General features: G+C 59.2%; 3 protein-coding genes across 3 annotated transcripts; 1 reads left to right on the top strand and 2 right to left on the bottom strand.

The window, feature by feature from the left end:
* Positions 1-287: 287 nt before the first annotated feature.
* On the bottom strand, positions 288-1,499 carry NCLIV_059830 (conserved hypothetical protein; the record flags this gene model as incomplete). The annotated part of the gene is made up of 6 exons (XM_003885537.1): positions 288-334; positions 447-520; positions 616-733; positions 946-1,048; positions 1,149-1,332; positions 1,459-1,499. The coding sequence occupies 6 exons, from the start codon at positions 1,497-1,499 to the stop codon at positions 288-290; spliced, it is 567 nt and encodes a 188-aa protein (XP_003885586.1).
* Positions 1,500-5,086: 3,587 nt separating this feature from the next.
* Positions 5,087-17,004, top strand: NCLIV_059820 (TBC1 domain family member 23, related; the record flags this gene model as incomplete). The annotated part of the gene is made up of 5 exons (XM_003885536.1): positions 5,087-8,453; positions 8,865-12,471; positions 12,791-15,917; positions 16,362-16,431; positions 16,934-17,004. The coding sequence occupies 5 exons, from the start codon at positions 5,087-5,089 to the stop codon at positions 17,002-17,004; spliced, it is 10,242 nt and encodes a 3,413-aa protein (XP_003885585.1).
* Positions 17,005-20,362: 3,358 nt separating this feature from the next.
* On the bottom strand, positions 20,363-21,696 carry NCLIV_059810 (hypothetical protein; the record flags this gene model as incomplete). The annotated part of the gene is made up of 4 exons (XM_003885535.1): positions 20,363-20,403; positions 20,853-20,949; positions 21,125-21,230; positions 21,545-21,696. 4 exons carry the CDS (start codon positions 21,694-21,696, stop codon positions 20,363-20,365), a joined length of 396 nt encoding a protein of 131 aa, XP_003885584.1.

Here is a 21,696-nt window from a genome sequence, read left to right as displayed (position 1 = left end):
CTAACGTCGTCAGGAAATTCACTCGACTTTCCAGTCGATAGAAGGGACAGACAACCTAAAACCGATGACAGGGCACAAAGCTACCGAAAGCCGCGGTGATGTCAGAAATCAAAACTACTGACGAACCGTGGTCATGGCCGGATCAGTGTCGAATGAATGCGGGATCACTGCCCGTTCCGCAAAGCTCTTACAAAAGTCACTTTTTCCCGCTAGTACACCAAAACAGACGAGTAGCATCGAAGCCAGCAGAAGTCACGAGTGGGTGAGGAAAGCCATTTTGCTCATACTCATTTCTTCCTCTTTCGACTCTCGTCCCACTCCTTGCTCCCAAGCACTGCAAAAGCACATCAAATGCCACATCAGCTCATTTTGCCAGATGACGACATGAAAGGCATCAGAACGTTGCAGGAGTCTGGCCATCTCCTGCTCGCATGACCGTAGTTTACCTGTGCAGTTGACTCCAAGCTGACACCAGACTTCCTGCTTGCCAACTTTGATCGCCACCTTGGATCCATAGAACCTGAAGCACAGTGCATCCAGCGCAGCAAGTAGAGGATATTCTGCTGCCGGGCCACGATCAGTGCCGTTCACATGTCACGCTGGACACTAGCTTACCAGCCGCAAGAACCGCTACTGAATGTTCGCGGCTTCATGTCGAAAAGCAGCTCGTCACCTATGCGAGAAGCCAGAACGGGTGCTTTGTCGAGAAACTCATTTTTGGACATGAGCGATGCTGCACACAAAGGGACACCTCAAAACGCCGAGATATGCACAGAACAGCTAAGCGTCCATTCCTTTGGTACGAGCAATGCGAATGCACTCAGTGGAAGTTTGAGCTGCAAAACAGCTCCAGCCCCATCCTTGGGGGATACGCTGGCTGTACCCGAGGTAAGAAAAGAGAATCATACGGCGCCCATCGGAATGCAATTTCAAAGCCCGTCTCACCCTGCAACTTCTTCAGGTTCTTTGGAGCGTTTACGTTATTTCCTGTTTTTTGCCTTTTGCCGTCAGGTTCTCGGTTTTCTGGTTTGTCAGCATCCGATTCATCCTGCAAGCAAACGTAACCACGCCAAACAGAGGTTTGTCGCCAATGTGGATGCCGCTCGAGTTCCTCTACCACATGGGCAGAACCACAAATATGGACATACCGATTTGCTGCTCTCGTCGTTTTCTTGGTCAGCAGTAATGTCGTCAACGATTTTTTCCAGGATAACGCTGATCCGGTCCTTGAAAGGTTTTAAATCATCTTCCTTCAAACCCATCCGTTTCTCGAGCTCATACCGTGCAACCTTTCGACTCAGCGAGCCGTAGGTCTCCAGGGTGACGATTTCCCTACGGGGAAACGGGCACACGAGAAGGGAGCAGTTGAGAGCGCGTTCCCAAATATTTTGCATCCCTGTATTATATTGCACGAACGTGCTGCATTCGTCGTTAACCTAGCTGAGCACTGACTGGTACCTGAGGAGTGCCTCGGCTTTTTCTTCGTCCAGTGTCTCCATCGCGAGCGATGGTGGGCACAGCCTCCCAACCAGGAGAAACTGGAGAGGCCAAGAGTCGACGGAAACTCTTCCACCCCCGCTTCTGCAGAGGTTTGATGGTTGCACGTTCGGAAGTGCTGCAGGGGAACTTCTCTGGAAAGCAACCGGACTGGGCAGCCAGCTCTCACGCTGCCTGCAATCTTTGTACCTTTGTCCCAACTCAGAAACACACAACACAGAGAAATAGACTCTGACCCACTGTCCGGCCGCGGACGAAAGTTAAATCACTATCCACGGAGGAGTCAGATGCTTTTCCCCCCAACAGCCGGATGCACTGGCGTCCACGAACAGGGTGACGGTGAGGGCTATTGTTTCAAGGTAGATTGCCGGAGTCCTGCATTTGCGAGAGGAAGGCAACTTGTTGACAAATAATGTTGAGTCGACTGGCAGAAACAGTGTACGCAACCAGAAGAAACGATGAATCCCAAACCGGGTCCGTTACGTTAGAGACCAGGTTCGTTGCCGCGGGTTCTGCGTGTTACGCGCAGCCCCCCTCCATTCGATGTTGCCAGAACAAATCCGCGAGGCAATTGATGGGATATCGTGGAGTTCGAATAGAAAAAGGATCCCCAGTGGAAACACACAAGACGGGGTACATCCACAAGCGTTGAATCCTTTCCTCAAACGCGGCACACGTGAGCGTCGCACAACAGCTGGGTCCGGAATGTTCGTTCCTCACTTTGGCTTACAGAACTAGAGAATACTGTGGGCCTCGGACGACCTCGTGAGTGGCTCCAGCTACCTTTTGCGTCTTGTGTTACTGCGGCAAAAGCCGGAGACTACCCTCAACACTTGGTCCAACCCTACTTGATTCCGTTTACCGCACTGTGCTGGCATGCAGGAAGCGCTGACTGGAATAAAGGGATTCGCGTATTAGCCGACAGCGTTCCCTGTGTTTCCCAGAGACCAAGCGCATAGAATCCTGTGTTTCTCGAAGCTCTCAAAGCCCCTTTCCTCACGGCTTGTAGAACCTGGAGGTTTGGTTTCTGGGGGTGTAACCGTTTTCGTTTTAGCGGAATTTGAGTTTTGGTGCAGTTGAGCGTCGTAGGTGTCTTGCAAGGTGGGCCGTGTCTACCCTGACAGGAGCAGAGACGCTGTTTCCAGATGGTCACAGATGTGGGTGTGTTTCGCCGAGCAGAACGCGTGAGGAGTCCACAGGGAAAGGAGGATTTCTTCTCTCTCGTACGGCGGCTCGCTTGGGATGGGATTGAGGCACTTGCCTGCGCGAACTCATGGGCTACCCCCGCTCGCTCACGCGTGTTTTTCTACGCACTGCGAGAACCGTTTTCGCTCCCGCTGCTCATTTCGTCGCTTGAAAAGCTGTGAGGCCGATGTGTCGCACTGGCCCGAACTGCGGAAGGCAAGTACGAACCGCCTGGACATTCCATGGATTATACTTTTTCGCCGCGCTTCTTTCCCGTGCACGAAAGGCGAGACGACGTTGGTATTCTTCTGGTGTCCTGACAGCTGGCGGAAATTGGACGTGAGCAGAAACAGCGGCGCACGACTTGCAAATCGACAGAGAAAAGGGGGGTGGTTCTTCCACGGGATGTTTTCTCGAGCAACGGATTCGCAGGCACATCGCTTTTCTCGGCTTTCTCTCTTTCTTACGGTCAAAATGACGTGCAAATAGCTTTGTATACTCCCACATTCACATTCACGCGTTTCTATGTGTTGGTCTATTTGCTACGCTCGTCCTTTTTTTCCCAGGTTGTCTTCCTTTTCAGCGCCGCGTGTCGCATGTCCCTCCCGTGCTTGCCGACTTCAAAACACGACTTGACGCGCGACCTGCTTGGCTTCACGCAACTCACACGCTTTTGTCGAGGGATCGTTCGTCGCTTGCTTTTCTCTTTAGGATTGCTCTCGCTCCTTTTCCGTCAGTCGCCGCGTGCCTGTCCTCGAAAGCCGCTTTCGCGTGCAGGGGCACAGAGGTCTGCCAAGGCTCGCTCTTGCCTTTCTCTTTCGGGTTTTAAGTGTGTGGCACCATTCTCTCTTTCCGTCCCTTGCTTCCTTGCTTTTTTCCACGGTACGCGCCTCGCGGCGACCTCGCTTCGCGACCAGGACTCGTTTTTGCGAAAAACCACCGGCCGAGCTGCTTGACCTTTTCAGTTAGCGGCGCCTCTCTCCACTTTCGACTGACCGCGCTTCTCTCCTGTTCGTTGCTCCCCCGCTTTTTCTGCACGAGAGAGTGCGCTGCCAGTCCGAAGCCCGCAGTCGATGCAGCGAAATGGCCGCCGGGCGCGCCGTGCTGTCTGTTCTGGGAAGTTGAACAATCCTGTGCCGTAAACTTTCGGTCTCCCGAACACTATGGAGAGGCTTTCTGGGCCGGAAAAAACCTGAACTGTTCCGACTGGCGTGGCAGATCTACACGAACCCAGGCGGGGCCAAGGCTCCCACCTCCCCTGAGAGCCCCTGCAGAAATGGCGGCGACAGCTTGCATTCCTGTCGCCTGCCGGTCCAAGTCTTTTCTCTGCCAACCCCTGGGACACATTCGTCGCCTCGGGGAAAGAAAGTTCCTTGCTCAAACGTTTCAGTCTTCCGTAACTGGAGCCTGACTCAGGACTGTGCAGCCCACGCCGCCAGTCGCTGGAGGAAGGTGCTTCGCAAGTCCCCAGCATGCGGACGGGCGACGTCGCGCGTGTCGCTTACGAACAAGACATGCGCACCCTGTGACTGGCGAGACGCTGTGAAGGCATTCACCCGACTGCTGAGGTGCTTGCTGTACGTACAGCTCACCGAAACCCGTCATCGTCTTCAGGGTTTGCATTTGCAGTTTCAGTCTGGAACTCGAGCACTCCAGCTCGGGACTCTTTTATCAAGTGCGAGAGCGAGAGAGTCCGTTGGGTGTGAGATCCTTGCTGTTTCTTGGCCGCCTCCGTCTGTTGGACTCTTCCCACGCTGGAGCGGGCTTCGCGGAACCTGCGGTTTCTCGCCTTCTCGTGCGCGCCTCCGTCCAGCTGGGTAGGCGAGGGGATTTTCGTCGTCCGTCTGGATGCAAGGTTCTTTGCCAGGATTCGATGCCTTCGTTTTTGCGTCCTTTTCCGCGCTTCGATGATTTTTCTGTAGACCAACTGAACTCGCAGCGCGACGCCCGCGATTCATCGCTCTCCGTTCGCTGCTTGTTCCGCTGTGTATCCAGGGGTGCGAACCTGAGACCGGGGTCGGATTTTGCTTTCTTCCGCCTTCGGCGTGTCTCCGCTCCTTGTTCTTTCGGCTTCGGCTCGCGTCTTCGAACACTGCAGCGCTCCCGCAGAGCGTGCAGAGGCTCTCTCCGCTGTGCGCGTGTTCTGTGGCGCGTCCCGACTGGAGCTGCCTTCTTTTTTCAAAGTTTCTCGCAGCGAGAGGGTGCAAGAAAGCTGCCCTGGAGACAGCAGTCCGAGTGCTGTCTTTTGCTGCCGTAGACTCTTCTGTTCCCCGTGAAGAGTGCTCTCCTTTCTCCCGCTCTCTGGGCACTGTTTTTCGCGTCGCGTTTCTCTCTGCCGACCGTCCCGCTTGCTTCGCGACGTGCGGTCACGCGTCCGTTCCGCGCCGGGGACTTGGTCGCCAACATGCCTGCGTCTTCAGTTCCTTCTTCGGATCAGGACGTTCCTTCTCTCTCTCCGCCCTCCCCGGCCGCTGCTAGCCTCGACGCTGTCCTTGCTGCGGACCCCGCCGCGCGCGCGCTCGCGTCAGGCCAGCGGCGATGTGAGGCGCCACAGGGAGCGCCCGAAGGGACGGGAGAGACAGGTCGGAGGGACGAGGCCTTCGACGGCGGGAGGGGAGGGAGAGGGCGAGGCGAAGAGGGGAGAATCGGCGACGAAAGGGAGGGAGTGAGTCAGCGAGCTGGCGAGGACTCAGCAGTGGAGTCTCGCGGCGTCAGCAGCGTGCGCACTCGTCGCTCGGATCCAACACAGACAGGAGCAGATGCGCAACGCACATGCCACGAGTCAGCGCGAGAGGATACGGACGAGGCAGAAGAGCGCATGCCTGCGTTCGCGTCCGCGCAGCGAGAAGAGCCGACTGAACAGCCTGGGAGACCTGGAGGGGACGACGCTTCGGCACAAGCGAGCAAAGAGACTGTGACAGACCTGAGGGAAGCACACGGACGAGAGAAGGAGATGGAGAGCGAGACTGACACGCGCGGACTGAAGCAGCGTGAGTCCTCGTGCACTTTGTCGCGTCTCCCAACTTCGAGCACAGGTATCCCAGCACACGACTGGACCTCGAGCTTGGCGTCTTTGTCTTCGTCTGGGCGTTCTGCAGCATCGCCGGCCTCGTGCGGCTCCATCGACTTCGCCTATGGATTACACCTCGAGGAGGGAGACTCGGAGATGCTCACCCTGGCGGGTGTCTCTCAAAGCAAAGGGTATATGCCGTCGCGCGCACATCCGGTTCCGCGGCCTTTGTCCACGAAGAAGACGCGAGGCGTTGCGGAAGCGGGAGCAGATCGAGGCCGTGACGAGGTCGCGAGGACCGAGCAGGAGGGGCCCAAGTCAGCGGAGAGTCACGAGTCACCTGTCGCTCTTTCGGCTCCTCAGAGGGCGAGCTGTGGGTTGGGAGCGGCCGTGGCGTCAGACGAAGGGAATGAGGAGGGAAGCGAAGACGCAGTAGCAGGCGGCAAGATGGAAACCGATCCTGCGCGAGAGGGGTTTCGTCTCTCTTCTGCGTTGCTCAAACCGAGCTGCGAGGGAGACGCAGGTACGACAGAACAGGAAGACGGTGCGATGAACACGGGAGAGAAGAAAGGTCGTGGTTCACCAGTGCAGGGCGCTTCCGGCAGAGACCACAAAGGCTTTCGCGGGCTTCTTCCCGACAAGTCTGGGCCAGGGGCGGAGAGAAGGGAAGAGACCGGCGACTCGAAAGCCTCGTTTCCGGCCTGTGAAGGGACAGACGGCAACGAGACTTCTGACGGATGCTCCCCTGGCGACTCTTCCGCGCTTCCCTCTGAGTTGACGCCTGCTTCTCCAGCGCCTGCCTCTCCAGCGCCTGCCTCATCCGGTCCACAGCCTGTCGCTCTTCTTTCGTCGACGCTCACAGGTCCCTCTTCTAAGTCGCCTCGTGTCGTGTGTTCGCCTGGACAGGCGTCTCTTTCCGCGTCTCTTCTTCCTGCTTCCTGTCCGCCTGCTTGTCCTCCGCCTGCTTGTCCTTCTCCGTCTCCTGCGTCGACGAGGTCCGCCTGTTTGTCCTTCGTCTCTGCAGCGGCGGCAGCTCCGCAAGAAGCGGAGGCAACGGGGCGTCTTTCGGAGACACCGATCTCCCGCACCGCTCGCTGTGGTGACTCCTCGCCTTCCGTCTCTGCCCACGAAGCAGCACAGAATGCAAGTCCTCTTTCTTCGGCCTGTCCACTTCCTGCGAGCTCTCCCTCACGCCTTCGAGGATGTTCGCGCGAACCGTCGCCTCCGCGTCTGCCTCCCGGCTCTTTGCGCGGCATGGGCCCCACCAGCTGGTCACTTCGCCACCCGCGACGCGCAGATACACCCGATCTGACTGCGAGCGACTCTCCGGTAGGCTCAAGAAGCGCGTCTCGGAACGCGGATGCGGCGGCAGCGTGGATTCGCGGCAACACGGGAGCCCGGGCGAGTGCGTTTTGCTTGCCGGAATCTTCCAGCTTCGAAGAGCGCGAAACGGAGGAATGCAGCCTCTCGGGCGAGGACGGTCGGCATCGAGACGAGAAGGCAGAGACCACACCCGTCTCTTCTGCATCGTCTCCGGGGATTCGAGGAGCTGAAGAAGAGACAAATGCAGAAGACCTCGGCGAGGAGGAAACGCGCAGAGGCGACGATTCTGAGGGCGAGAAGGAAAGCGAGGAAGAGACGGCGCACGCGCACGTCGAAGGAAAAGACGCGCTGAATGCCAAAGAGCGGGGGAATCAAAGTCGTGAAGAAACGCCCTCGAAAGGTGAACTAGATGGTGGCTACTCACGTGAGGGAAGTTCCTTTCCGCGCTCCGGTAGCACAGAGCCCTGCGCAGGGACAGGCGAAGGTTCCGACAGACAGCCCGGCGAAGCGCAGTCCACAGACGCATCGTCTGGGCTTCCAGGCAATCCAGGCTCGGGTGTCCCTCCGGCGCGCGCCGTCTTGTCTCGCGGTCCGTCGTCGCCTTCTTCGGCGAGAGAGCCTGGCCCCACCTGGCGTCGCCGACCAGCGCAGCCGCTTCTCGTGAGTCTCGAGAAGGCGGCGAGCATGGACGGGACTGCGAGTGCTCGGACGGAGGCCGCGGAGAGACTCCGCCTGGGTCTGCCAGGTGTGGGGCGGAGACGGGTCTCCTCGCCGTCCCCCAGCAGCCGCGAGCCCGTCAGCCTTCGCCAGCAGGCTCTCGAGGCGGAACTCGTTCACCTCCTGCGTGCAGTCCGCGCGTGCGACGGACGAGAAGCCGAAAGGGTGGAGAAAGCGCGGGCGCCAGAGTCCGCCTCTCTCTCGAGAGAACAAGAACAAGAGGAAGAGAGAGATCAAGAAGAAGAGAGAGAACAAGGAGAGGAGCCGGGAGGAGAGGAGGGGGTGAGGGATAGAAATGCGAGGCGAGAGGCGCGTGAGAATGGCAAAGAGTGTGGCCAGTCGAAGGGTCAAAACGGGGAGAGCGAGGACAGCGCTCATGGCACAGACCTTCGGAGAGACAGGGCGGCTCTCATGGATCGGATCCGGTGCATTGTGTCCGAAATGGAGGTTGGACTGCCGATGGATTTGCGAGGCGCGACGTGGCAGGTTCTTCTCGGCGTCGAGGAGGACCCAGACAGGGACGCGCGACTCGCCGAAAGCATCAAGGAGACAACTCTGGATGAACCGAATCAGCGGGTGATTCGAAGCGATGTGGAAAGAACCCGCGCGTCGCTCGCCTTTTATCGCGACGCAGGAAGCCGCGCGTGGATGGAAAAACTCCTCACAAGCTACTGCAAAACGTGCCACATTAAATACAAACAGGGTCTCAACGAGCTCCTCGGTAAACAAACTCCATACCTATATATATATATATATATATATATATATATATATATATATATGTATACATGCGTGTGTATGTGTGCATGTGTGTGTATGTGTGCATGCATGTATATGTATACATGTGTGTGTATGGATACATGTGTGTATATGTATATATGTATGTATATGTATATATGTATGTATATGTGCACGTATATATATATATATATATATATGTATATATATGTATATATATTTATTTATATGGAAAGTTGTATGGCGTGAAATGCGAGAGCAAGCGAGGTTTTGCTTGAGCGCCGTCTTGGGGTTTGGGGTTTACTGGGGAAGAAGCAGTGTTTTTCTGCGTTTTTGCCTCCTCGGCTGGATTCAGCTGTCGTTTCTGTTTGACCTGCGCGTGTGTTCTCTGCAGCGCCTTTCCTGTACTTGAAAGATCGCGAGGGGTTTTCGGTGGCGAGCGTGTTCAATTGTTTCCGCGCGTTCGTGCGGCGCTTTCTGCCTGCGATGTTCTGCGACGACGAGTTCACGAGTCTCCAGTGCGCGTTTCATCTCTTCAAGCACCTGCTGGCCTACCACGATCCCGCGCTCGCCGACTTCCTCGAAAGCCATTTCGTGACCCCTGAGCTGTACGTGACGCCGTGGTTTCTGACGCTCTTTTCGTCCAAGACCAGCCTCCTGGTGTTGTTTGCTCTCTGGGACAAGTACGTCGCGGAGGGCGACCCAGACTTCTTCCCCTTCCTCGCGCTCGCGCTCCTGATTTGCTGCCGCACAGACATCCAGCGCACTGAGGTGTCCCAGCTGCCCGAGACGCTCTCCAAAATCGCGATCCACTCCGTCGAGCAACTGCGCGAGGTCTGGGCGCTCGCCAAGGAGCTGAAGGCGCAGACGCCCCTCAGTTTCTCCGTCCGCATGTTCGCCTCGCAGCACGGCTCGCTGGTCCGTTGCCTGCAGCCGCTCCAGCAACTCGAGATGGAGTCTGCCTTCTTCACCTTCCCCGAGGAAGTCCTGAACCACGCGTACGGCCTGACGGGACGGCCGAGTGCAGAGCCAGGCAGACTTGTCTCTCTCCCTTCCCCGCCCGCCACCGCCTCGGCCCGAAACGCGCCCCTCGCTCTGTTTCCTCCTGACGCCTCCGAGGAACCCTCTTCCGCGGCGGCGGGTGCGGTGGCTGCGCGGAAACTCGTCGCGCCACTCGTGCAGATGGCGCCGCAGTGGAAGATGCTTCTCCTGGATTTGCGCCCCGCGTGGTGTTTTGAAGCCGGCAGACTACCACCCGCTATCCACATCGATTTGCTCGGCGACTGGCGGGCGACGCTCTCTGCTCTGCTCGGCGTCTTCGATCCGTCAAGTCAGCACGTCGCCTCTTCGCGCGCGTCGTCTTCGCCTTCTTCGCTCCACCTCCGCGCGGGCCTCCGTCACCTCGCCGGCGGCTTCCGCAGCACCGGCGCGCGGCGGTCCTCGAAACTGAAGCCTTCGTCTTCGACGCATGCGTCTTCTCCGGCGGCCGCGGCGTCGTCGGAGAGTCACCGCGTGCAGGCGGCACATCGAGAAGAGCGGGAGGCGTCGCCCCAGCCTTCGCCCGCCTCTGGCGCCGGCGAGGCCAGTGCGGGTTCGAGGAGAGAAGGCGCGAGAGAAGAGAGCGTGCAGGGGTCTCGAGGCGGAGACACCGGCGGGTGTGGAGACACGGCGCGGCGGGAGTCGAGCGCGAGCTCGTCGCTTCTGGAGCGCGAAGACGTGCACTCCCTCGTCCACTCTCACGTGGAGAAGAAAGGATCTCAGCAGTCGCTCTCGGCGCCCTTCTCCCCGTCTTCCGCATGCGGATCAGCTGAGAAGGCGCGGTGCCCGAGAGAGGGCGACGGCGAACAAGACGGGGGCGAACAAAACGGAGACGAGAAAGGCGGCGAGGAAGACGCTGAGGTTCTCGCGCTGATTCCTCGAGCTCGGCACACATCGTCTTCGAAGCTGGAGAAAGGGGGCGCAGCTTCTCGCCTCTTCCTCCGCAGTTTTCGCCGTCGCTCTCACCAATCGGTGACCTCGCAAGCTGCGCGCAGCTCCGAGGCGTCCGCCGTGCTGCTAGGCCGCGGGTCTGCTGCGAAGGAGGTGAAAAGAGCGAGCGACAGACCGGGCGAAGGAGACTCGACGGGAGAGATGCGAAGCGACGGCAGCGCTGTCGCAGCTTTGGCCGCACCCCCCTCTTCTCTTCAAAGAGAAACAAGCGGACGGAGAGAAGGAACTCGCAGGGATTCCGAGGCTGGCGAGCCCGGGACCCCGGCAAAGTGTCCAGGGAAAGCTGCGCCGCTGTCTGTGCTCTGGGAGGAGGCTGCCTCGAATGCCCTCGAGTCCGACGACGACAGCCTCGGCGTCTTTTCCGACGACCCTTCTTTGTATTTCAAGGGACACATACACCCGAGACGGCAACTCTGTCTGTTGTCGAATTCGCGTGAGGCTGCGTGTCTTCTTTCGACTTCACTGCGGAAGCCCGACCCTTCGCTGGTCTTCTCCAAGGCGGCTTTCCAGGAACCGGCGCGAGAAGACTGCATGCAGGCCGCCGACGACCGCGGGAGTCGCCCGCTCCACGCACCTTGCTCCGCTGTCTCCAACGCGTTCTCGGCGGGGGAGCAGACACGGTGTGGGGCCGGAGGCGAGGCCGGCGCGCCCGTGGAGCCCAGAAGGAACACGCGCGGCTGGACGTTCCGAAAGGGGACAGCGCCTGACGGGGAGAAGCAGAGAGCGGCGAACGCGGGAGGCAGTGCGGAGACAACGCCCGAGTCTGCGAAAGACGGCGTCTCCACGGGCCTTCCTGTCCCGTCGTCCAGAGACGCGTCTCCGATGCGACGGCCGAGTCCCGGGTCACAGAGGCGAGGAAACCAGGAGACAGGCGAGGAAGAACGGAAGGGCCCTCAGGGAAAAGGTGGAAGGGTACGCGTCGACGCGAAAGAGGAAAGTCGACGCCGGGGCCCAGAGGAAGGGGCGGATGTAGAGGGACACCCGTGTGATGTCGGGGACCACGAGGCGCATCGGCCCGCCGTTGTCTCTCTCTCGTCTGCTCGCCCTATCTCTCTTCGCAGCCTGGTAGCCTCGGAAGATGCCAGCGAACATCTTGAGGTTGCGAGAACTCTCAAAACGTGCGGCGCCTCTCCGGGCGCGGGGCCTCGTGGGCGGGTGGACGGCGTCCGAATCCCTCGGCGACGGCGCGTCGCGTCGCGTCTTCCGCGTCTTCCGCGTCTCCCGCCGCGGGCGGAGGACTGGAGGGAAAGAGAGTCGCCAGTCGTCGGCCACGCGGGTGCCTCGCCTCCGTTTGACCAAGTCCTGCCGAGACCCTGTCTCTCTGACGGGGAGAGTCCGTTGTCGGGAGGGAAGACAGCGGGCGGCGGGTGGGTTTCCGCGTGTCCGCTCTCGATCGCTCCCTTCCCTTCTCTTTCGCCGTCCACGCAAGGTCGCGGCCAGGCTGCACTACGAGGCGGACGGTACAAGCGCGACTCCGAGGCGAGGCATACACCTGCACTGTGCGTGCCTGTCGGGAGTGCGCCGGAGTCTGCGTGCGTGGATGATTCGCCGCAAACAGGAAATGCACTCAGTCTACGCCAGCGTTCATCCTCCGGACGAGAGGGAGAAGACGCGCCTACGAGTCGGGTCCGGGAGGCTGTGAAAGCTTTTCACTTCGGGCCGCGGGCCGCTGGCGGCGATGCGGAAGAGAGAGAGAACAGTGCCGGGAAGGACGAAAAGGAAAACGAAGAGCCACTGTCTGTTCTGCCTTCGGCTCTCGCCCCCATGCAATCTGGAGACAGATGCCACAGCCCCACAGGCGTCCCGCTCTCGTCGTTTTGGGGGGGGACAGGGGCGGGGACGGCGAAGCTCTTTTACAGTCGGGCGCTGACGTTGGAGGAAAACGCGGAGTCTTTCCGCGAAGAGAAGGTCCAGATGCCGACACACCACGCCTGCCTCATCACGTCCGAGGAGACGAGTTATGAAGAAGCTCTCGAGGTGTACCGAGTCCTCACACAGGAAATGGGGGTGCGGTAAGTCCCCGGAAGACTTGCGAACTGGGCCGAAGCCAAAAAAACACCAGCAGAAACTGGCCTACGTGTCTTTCCACATCACGCGCATGCGCTTTTCTGTGTCCCCACATGTGCACATTCAGCTTTTCACCACTGGCGTGCATCTCTCGAAAGCCCCCTCTCTGTGCAGGCACGTGTACGTTTGGCGGATGCGAATGCGTAAATGTGTAGTCGAATTTGTGTGTGTGTGTGCTTGGTGTGGTTGCGGGGCCCACACGGGGAGCATCTCTCGTTAAGGTTGCGCTTCGCATTCGTTTTGCGCTAATCTCTCTTTGTTCAGCTGGGTCAGCATCGCCAAGGGCGGCTATCGGGCCTGCCATGATGTGGCGGTGCGCGAGGGGCTGGAGTTGGTGGACCACAACCCTGCGGCGTGTCCGCTCTGCACAGAGTCGCCCAGCGCGGGAGAAACGAGTCATCGAAGTCGCCGAGGCTCGTTGCTCAGTCGGCCGTCTTCTCCCGCTCTGGGCCCGAGTGGTCCGGTTCCCGCCTCAGCCCGCATGCTCAAGACCACCCCCACGCCACCCCACAGTTCCGGGGGCCTTGCGGATCGGAGTCAAAGCATGTTGGCTAACCAGGTTCGGCCGTCTGAGAAGGCCTCTGGGGCGAAGCGCACAGGCTCTTCCTTCTCGTCTTTCCTCCCACTAAAGAGTCTGTCCACCTCTCCGCGTTCTGCCTCGCCCTCGCCGCACCACGTCCCGGACGCTGCGTGGTTCCCCTCCCTCGGAGGAAGAGACTCCGCCGGTCTCGCCTTCGGGGGCTGGGGCCCCGCGGGACTCCACAGTTCCCCACTCTCTGTGGGGTTCCTTTCGGACCTGCCTGTGGGGCTGTCGCCCGGCTCTGTCTCCGTTCGTGGGGCTGGGTTGATGTCCGGCGACGACGAGCCGGGGAAGGGAGGCGCCTCGAGAGGAGGCCCCTTCGCGGGCGCGTCGCCGTTCTCGTCAGACGGGGTGTCTCCAAGTGGAGAAGACTCTGCTATCTCTCCTTTCGGCGACCAGGCGACAGACTCGCACGCGCCTCGCGAGTTCCCCGCACTGCCGGAGAGACGCGCTGGAGCAGGCGCCTGCGGGCGAGACAGGGAGTCGAGACACCTGTCGGTCCCCACGTCCTCCAGCCAAGGCGGGGGCATCCCTTTCAGCGGGATCATCGGGGCCTGGCGGCGGTTTTCTGCGACGGCACGCAGTCCCCGGATCGGCAGTCTGGGCTCCGCGGGCGCGGGGGGCGAGGCCCGCGGCTCCGGGTCCCGAGGCGGCCGGACCGGCGGGCCACCTGTCACTCGGGAGACGAGGTCCCAGCAGCGCGGCTCCGAGGGAAAGGCCGATGTCGATCTCCAGTCTGTGGGGCTGCACGGGGCCTTTCCACAGCGAAGGAGAGACAGCCCTGGAGAGCCGGGCGAGGCGCTGGGGTTCGTCTGTCCCTACCACACTGAGGGGACACCTGTCTCCGCGTTTGCACCCGGTCAGGGTGTCTCCCTCGGCTACAGCTCCCACAGTTTCGCCCCTCCTGGCGCAGCGATGTTGGCGCCTGTCTCTGCGGACAGCCCCGCTCCAGGGTACCCCCTGTCGCTCGTGCCGCTCGGCGACGTGTGTCTCCTCTTTCCGCCGTTCTGTCCCCACTGCCACGGCGCCTTGTCCGGGCCCGGCTCGTCTCGCGCCGCTTCGACATCCTCTCGTTCTGGGTCGTCGCCAGGGGAACGCGGCACGGGGCTCCCCTGCGCTGCTGCCTGCGCGCCCTGTGGGGGCTACGCCGTCCCGCCGTCGGCCGGAGCGTGGCGCTGCTGCGCGAGTTGTGGGGCCGCAGTCTCGCCGTGTTGCGTTGAGCCTGCGCCGAGTCCACCGGCGGGCGTGGGGGCCTCGCGGCCCGCCAAGGAGGGACGCACGTCGGGCCCTCTGCGAGGCGAGCGGCAGGAAGGCGGAGCACGAGCCGAGAAGAAAGAAGGACCAGGAGACGCGCCGCCCGTGCACACCGGAGACAGAAACGAAGGCGGAGCTCGGCCTGTCGGGCCTGCCGCAGCGCCGGTAAGGAGCGGAACGCTCGCGCACATTCCTACGCTCCCCGTCAGTCTCTATCTGCTCAACTGGCGAGACTTGGTCACTTCCCAGTACACGGAGCAGCTGCGATGTTTCCACTGTTTCATCGAGGGTGTCTTTCAGCCCTCCGTGGAGCTCGTCCTGGAATCTCGACGCCGCGCACTGCAGAGAAGGGTCGGAGACGAACTCGCCGGCCAGTTGGGCGAAAAAAGAGAGGAAGCAGAGAGCGCAGGGAGCCCCCTATGCGAGGGCAATGAACAGGGAGACGGGGACGGGTCCAGTTACAGGCAGGGATCTGCGTCTGTCGATGGCGAAGAACGGTACACCTTTTGCTCCATCGCTCCTCGCGAAAACGCGTCTCCGAAAGAGAGGAAAACGCGGTCGTTGTCGGGGTCGCCTGCGGACGTGACCTCGCCGTCGAACCGCCGCGGCGGCTCCTTCGCCGCGGGGATCTCCGGAGAAGCTCCGGGATCGCCTGCGTCTCCGAAGAAAGGCCGACGCAGTTTTCTCGGCGTTTTCCATGCCGCATCGCCCGAAGCGACGTCCGCGTCGCCAGCTTCGGGGGGGAAGCGTTCGCAGTCCTCCGCGTCGGTAGCTTCGCTCCCGAGTCGCGGCCTTTCCGGCGGAGACGCCGCTGCGTCCGGAGTGCCGCTGCAGTCTCTCGCGTCTTCGGTTGCGGGGCAATTCGTGGCCGCAGGCCTCGGCGAGGGGTACACCTATCTCCGAGAGTGGCAAATGAATCGCCCTACGCCGGAGAGCTGCCGCATTATGATCACGCCGGCGCGACTCCTCCTCGTGAGCGCGCCCGAGCCGATGCTCGTGCGGCGCCGGCGCGTGGTTGGCTGCGACAGAACGTTCCGTGGAGAGCCGGCGCAGAAAGCCGAGCGGAAACCAGCGGCGAGAAGAGAGGCGAAAGCGGAAGCTGCGAGCGAAGCGGAAGGGGCGCCGAGCGAGGAAGAAGGGACGGAAGGCGGAGAACGTGAAGGGGGTGAGCAGGAGACGGGGCGTGCAGAAGAGACGCCGGCGTTTTTGGGACTTCTTGGCGGGGGAAACCGCGTGATAGAAGGACGCGATGTCGAGGAATTCTGCGGACTTGTTCCGAGTCCGCCGCCTGGGCAGAGCCCGGCGCCTCGGGGCGAAGGAGACAGGGCCGGGGAAGGCGAGACAGAGAGGCGACTGGAGACTTCGGTGGGCGGGCAAGCGGCACTGAACCCAGTCGCGGAGACACGTGAGCGAAGAAAAAGCGAAGGGGAACAGGACGAAACGCACTTGGAGGAGGTCGTGCAGGTCTACGCGTCCTTCGAACTCTCAGAGATTCTCAAGATCACCAGCAAAAAAAACAACTCGAAGCTGCTCTGTTTCTACTTCAACGCCAATAAGGTGGGAACTGCATGCTGATGCGACGCGTGGAAACCGCAACATGCCTTCCCTCCCCAGCCACAGGCTTACCCAGTTGTGTCAGAGTCGCCCGCTATCGCTGTTTCCGCATGCGTCCCTTCTCGTGGCCATCGCACCTTCAGCATCGGTGCGATACGCTCCATCAGGCACATGCCGTCTCTATGAATATGTAAGTATATGTATGTATGTGTGTGTATGCATGTGTGTACTTTTTTATGTGCTTACGTGTGCGTATGTGTGGTAGGTTTGTGTTTGTGCGTGACGCGGTCCTGTGAGTCCCTCTCCGTCGAGCAAGATGTAAAATCGCGCTGTGCCCTGACTGCCTCTCTGTCAATCGAAAGTCTGGTGAGTGTCCGGGAAAGAACCGGGGAATGCTGGCAAATGAATGCGGTTGTTCGAGTGTTTTCCCTGGTCCTCTCGCCCCAGACACAACCTCTGATGGTGCTGAGATTCGAAAGCTCCCCTGCAGCTCATGACTGCATCGGACACGTGCGAGGTAAGTGTGCTTCTGTCAGGCGAAACCCGTCCACGGCCAGACATCTCTGCAGACATATATATGTATATATTGATTCGTATGTCAGATGTGTATTCGTACGCAAATGCGCCGTTGGTTCGAAGGTGTCTTCGTCGGAACTCTCACACGCATGCACGCGTAGACGCCCGTGCGAATACGACCGCATGAACGTATGGGCATATGCATCCATGACCGTCTTTGTATATGTATGAATATATGCATGTACATACATGTATACGATCTTTGCGCAGGTATCACGCCTGTCTTTCCAGGTGCATGCATGTACGCTGGACAGAGCATACGTGCCCAGTATGTCCGTGGTGGGGATCCACGTGTGGAAGAGGGAAACTTGGCAGAGATCGTTACGGTGAAATGACGCGCACTAACCCTCTTTGAGTCGGTAGCTTGTTCTGAATGAGATCTGGGGAAACGTTTTTCCGGTGTTTCAACTTGCTTTCTCTGTGTCGGCCATTTTTTTCTCCAGGCCTCTATCGCCTTCTGAAGACCCACCGCTCCCACCAGACATCGCAGCCGGCCTCTGCGAGTTCGAGATGACTTCCTCTCAAACCGGAAAAAGCAGGGACTGGTGGTTCGCAGAAGCTCTCCAACGTGTCGTGACTCACTTGTCGTTTGGATCTGGGAAAAGAACTTCGGCGTGCACACGTGTGGAGTCGCACGGCGCCTGGACGGCTGTCTTGCATGGGGCAGCAGCGCGCGGCGCAAAGCTTCAAGGGGAAGGGGCGTTTCCCGGCAAGCCGCAAATGCGGAGTGGAGAATCCTTACGCCGCGTCCGGGGCGCCAGAGAGCTCCAGAGAGATGAAGGATCTTGAGACCGCTGTCTCTGCCGTCGCGTAGTCTTTCCTGCGCGTTCGTACTAGGTCGCTCTCTACGCAGCCTCGCGGGCAGCGGAAAAGCGCCAAAGAGGAAACATAAAGTATCTTCTGTCTTCTCTTCATTCCGGTGCGCGTATCAGTTTCGTGGCCGCGTTCACGCATCTCTGCGTGGCTTGGGAAGGCCATCCAGGACTCTTTTCTCGCAGGTGAAATTATGGGGCACACGAAACGCTAAAAGTGGAAGCGACTCGTTGTGCCTCCATACCTATCTGCAGAGCGCCTGGATGCTGGATGCATTTTCAAGACTCGTGTATACACGGATACCTATATGCATATGCATGTGAACATGAATGTGTACGTGCGTATGTGTATGGGCGCAAGGCGTGGGGACAATTTGTCTTTTGTCTGTGCAAGGCAGCATCTCCGCCACGTGTACTTCTTTCCTTTCTATCAGGGGCCAGAACGCTCCCGAGACCGCTCGAGCTCGCGAGCACACGAGGTGCTTTCTTGTGTCTGGGCGTTCCAAAAGGAGCGCGACTGGGGTGTCTTCCGCAAGATTCCCGGGGCCGGTAGCTTCCAGGCTCTCGGTGGCCTTCCTGCGCAGCCGCGTCGTTCCTTTTCGAGAAAAAAGGAATTGACGGGTTTTTGGCAAGACGCGAATCGACGCCGGCGGGAAGTACGAACGCCAAAGGAGGCAGAAGAGCGCGAATTTCTGTCCGTGAACGTCAATTCTGTCTCAATCTGCATGTCTGAGAATGCGTATATATGAGGCGGCAGGCGAGCAGCGGAGGGCTTGGAGTCGCGTTCTCTTTTCGCTCGTGGCGGCAAAGAGAAGAGCGCGGCATCACCTGGCCACACGCAGCTCAATCTCGCGCTCTGCATCGAAGCTTCCAACTCGATATGGTAGATGTAAGTTTATCCATTTGCGCTAGCCTGAACGGGGATGCCTGGCCGACTGGGGGTTTGCTTTCGTCCATATTTTGTGTACAGATTTCGCCCGAAAGGCACCATTTTCCGTAAGACAGCGCACGCGCCACACACGTGTCGCTGAGGAACCGTGTCGCGCTCGTGATCTTTTTTCACCGTTCCCGCGACTGCGTCCGTGGACGATGAGAAGGTGCGCCTTTTGTGGGGGCCTTTTTTGCCGTCGCCGCTCGCCGCCGTTCTCTTTGCCTGCCACTCACCTGACCTCCCAGCACGCCGGCGGATCCCGTTTTCTCTCCCGTGTTTCGCTGCTTACTTCGCCTCTCTCCTTAGAGCTGGTTCCGTGGAACTTTAGAGGCAAGAATGCGTCGCGGTTTTTCTGAACGGGCGGTCTCCCGGAGTCCCGAAAGCTGCGGCTTCGCGCCTGTCGCTAGAGAGTGCACAGCCCCGAACCGGCAGAGCTTTGATTAGCTCGTTTGGGAGAGCGCAAAAGCAAATGCGCAGGCAGTCACTGCGGTCAGGAGGGCAGGCAGGCACGGCTTGGGTTTCAACAGAGAACTCCCCGCCACTGTCTCGTTCCCGCCGCTTCCATTCACGTGGGAGAGAAGAAAGTAGCTGCCACGTGCAAAACAAATTCACTGCTACCGGTTTGTTTCGGAAATCCCATTGCGTGCACACCTGGCGATACACCAGCAAACCCCGACGTCTCTCCCGAGGCTTCTCTCGCTCCTTCGCTTCTCGTGTCCCTCTGTCTGTCTGGGGTTTCCAGAGGCTGCCTTCACTTTCGCCCCTGGCCTCGCTTTTTACCTTTCTTTCCCTTCCCTTTTCTGGAGCGCATCGGAGGTCTCCCGCCTTTTGCCTTTTTCCCTGCCGCCTTCTTCACCGGGGTCCGGGCGCGGCCTTCCTTGCTGCCACGGGCAGTCCCGGCCAAGCTTCCACCTTGTGACCAAGAAACAGAAAGGGAATCTTCTCGCGTTCGGCCTCTCGACGCGAGACGGCTCTGCCTTGTCTCTGACGGCGAAGCGGAAGCGGAGGACCGAGCGCTCGCACGTCCTTTCGTTCCCTCGGTTTTCGCGAGAGGAGAAGAGGGACAGGCACCGGCCGCCGGGGTCTGCGCAGGCGCGTTGACTGGAGGCTGAAGAAACGACCCGAAGGAGGTTGTCACGGTACACCCTAAGAGCCAAGGTGACATGTTTTCGGCGCGTGCTGAGGAGACGGCCGCGCCGTGCGTGGTTTTGTCGCTGTCGGCGCCGTCGCTGGAGAGCCTTCGCGCCCCTTGAGACGGCGAGACGCGCACATACCGGACCACGCTCTGCACACGCGCAAGCAGAAACGAAGGAGAGGCGCCGGTCGCGTTCGAGAGAAGAACCCGCACCTTCACTCAGGTCTATCTCTGTCGACGAGACTACACTCGCCTCAGACTTGCGCACGTTCTCGGAACTTTCAAGCACATGCCGCCCTTCCTCGACACGCACACTGACGTACACCCGAACTGACACATCCACAGCATATATATCTGCATACGAATACTTTACCGCCCAACATCGGATATATATATATATATATATATATATATATATGTGTATGTATATATGCGTGAACGGTCCGTAAACAGGTGCATCGAATAAGCGAATATGCGAGTCCATTCACACTTGCAGGCTGCATATTTCTTTGCACGTGGAGAGACGGACATATCCAGTTGATGCGCACGCACCCCAGAGACAAGTGTGGATTGAGGAGTGTCTCTCCAGTCAGCGAGAAAAGCGTGCATGGGAAGACGAAAGAGCCCTCATGTTTCTCACTCCCGCGGAGGGCCTTGTCTTCTGTACTCGCATGCCTGGCTGATGTTTTACGAATTTCCCTGCGCTTTTCGCAGCCCTGCCGGCCTTCCGAACTTCGGCGGGCAGCGCCCCCACGTATCTTTGCTTTTTCGTGAATCGCGCATCGCACCTGAAAGGGTGAATCTGCGCAGGCCTCCTCAAGATCGCGATGTCTCCCCCGGTCGATCACAGACTGGCGTGAGCGCTCGCCGTCCAGGGAGCCTGCAGGTTGACATTCTCTCGATGCCTTCTGCACCAAGTTCGATCTCGGCTCCGAAGGTTCACTCTCTCGCTCCTCAGAGCCTCGCTTGGGTCTCTTTGAAACTTCTTTGCTCGTCACCTTCCTTTTCTTCCCTCCTGGCGAGGAAGCATCCCCACTGACCGGCTCAGGAGAGTCCTCTGACACAAAGGAAACAGAGAGCGCCGCCAGGCATCCATAAGCACGTGCATGCAAATTATGCCCGCCTACACAAGCCTTTTTCTGGGGAGTGCATACTACGAGTTGGACTGTTGGTTTAGATCTAGAATGCTTTTGTTTACCGGATCCACGGTCTATTGAGTTAGCAGAGCCACAGTTCTTTTTAGGATGTGTACAACTCTGCATCAACGTAGACATAAAGATTGATAGATACGTGAGGAGAGAAGACCCTTCCCTTATAACAATGGATAGATAGAAGCACGTGTGTAGATATAGATATGGATAGATACATATAGATAGATACAGATATAGATATGCATATACGCGAATTTATAAAAGTGTAGGTAGACCCTGAGATACGGGAAAGCAGCCTTTTGTTAGTTCCAACGGCTAGAGGAGACGTGTTACCTTCGTGGTTAGCCATGGAAGCTCTTGCGTGAGCGATTCGAGCATTTCTGCGCGCCTCTTCCAGGTCAGCGACATGTTTCATCAAAAGCTCTTGCCGCTGCATGCAGTGAATACACACAAACAGGCGAAAGAGAGGGTTTTGCGGCATCTTCCCGCAAATCGGCGTTTGCATAGCGTTTGCGGATCCAGGTTCTCCTCTTGTCTCCCGCGTCTTCAGTCTGCCTCGTTTCTCTGCCTTTTCCCCTCCTCGGGTATCGTGCACGGGCGATTACCTGTCGCTTCAGGCGCCGTCGTTCTTCCTTCTCTCGCCGAGCCTCTTGCTCCTGCGCAGCCTGACGCCGCTGCGCCTTTCTCTTTGCAAATCCTTCAATGAATTCTCTGTACGCAAAAAGGCGACAGCAGAGCGCACTGGAAGCATAGGCGCTGGTAGAATCGCATTCCGCACCAGCCGCCAGAGGAGTCCCCCATTCCAGAATCGAGCCTGCGGAAAGACTCGGGAAGAACTGCTAGCCTGAGCTTCTTGCTCCAGCGCACATCCCCTCGACGCTTTTTGGTTGCATCCCCATATGTTTCCCTGTTGACGACGCTGGATGCGCAGCCCGGAGCGTCTCCGAGCCACGACGGCGTGTGTGCCAGGCTGTCAAGCGAATCCGCGAGGGGAAAGACAAGCAGGAAAGGCCGAGGACACTCACTGTCTCCTCTTTGCATCGAAGCAAATGCGCTGAGCGCGTGGCGGACCAGTCCTCCTAGCGGAGCCTCCCATGGCTGCGTCGGCCGCCCTGTTTCCGCAGGCGTTTTTCCACTGAGTGTGACGAACGCGCGAGGCCGCGCGCACGCGGGGCAT

Source organism: Neospora caninum, chromosome XI, assembly GCF_000208865.1.
Source record: "Neospora caninum Liverpool complete genome, chromosome XI".
In the NCBI taxonomy this organism is placed as follows: domain Eukaryota; phylum Apicomplexa; class Conoidasida; order Eucoccidiorida; family Sarcocystidae; genus Neospora; species Neospora caninum.
This window is presented reverse-complemented; position numbering and strand designations above follow the sequence as displayed.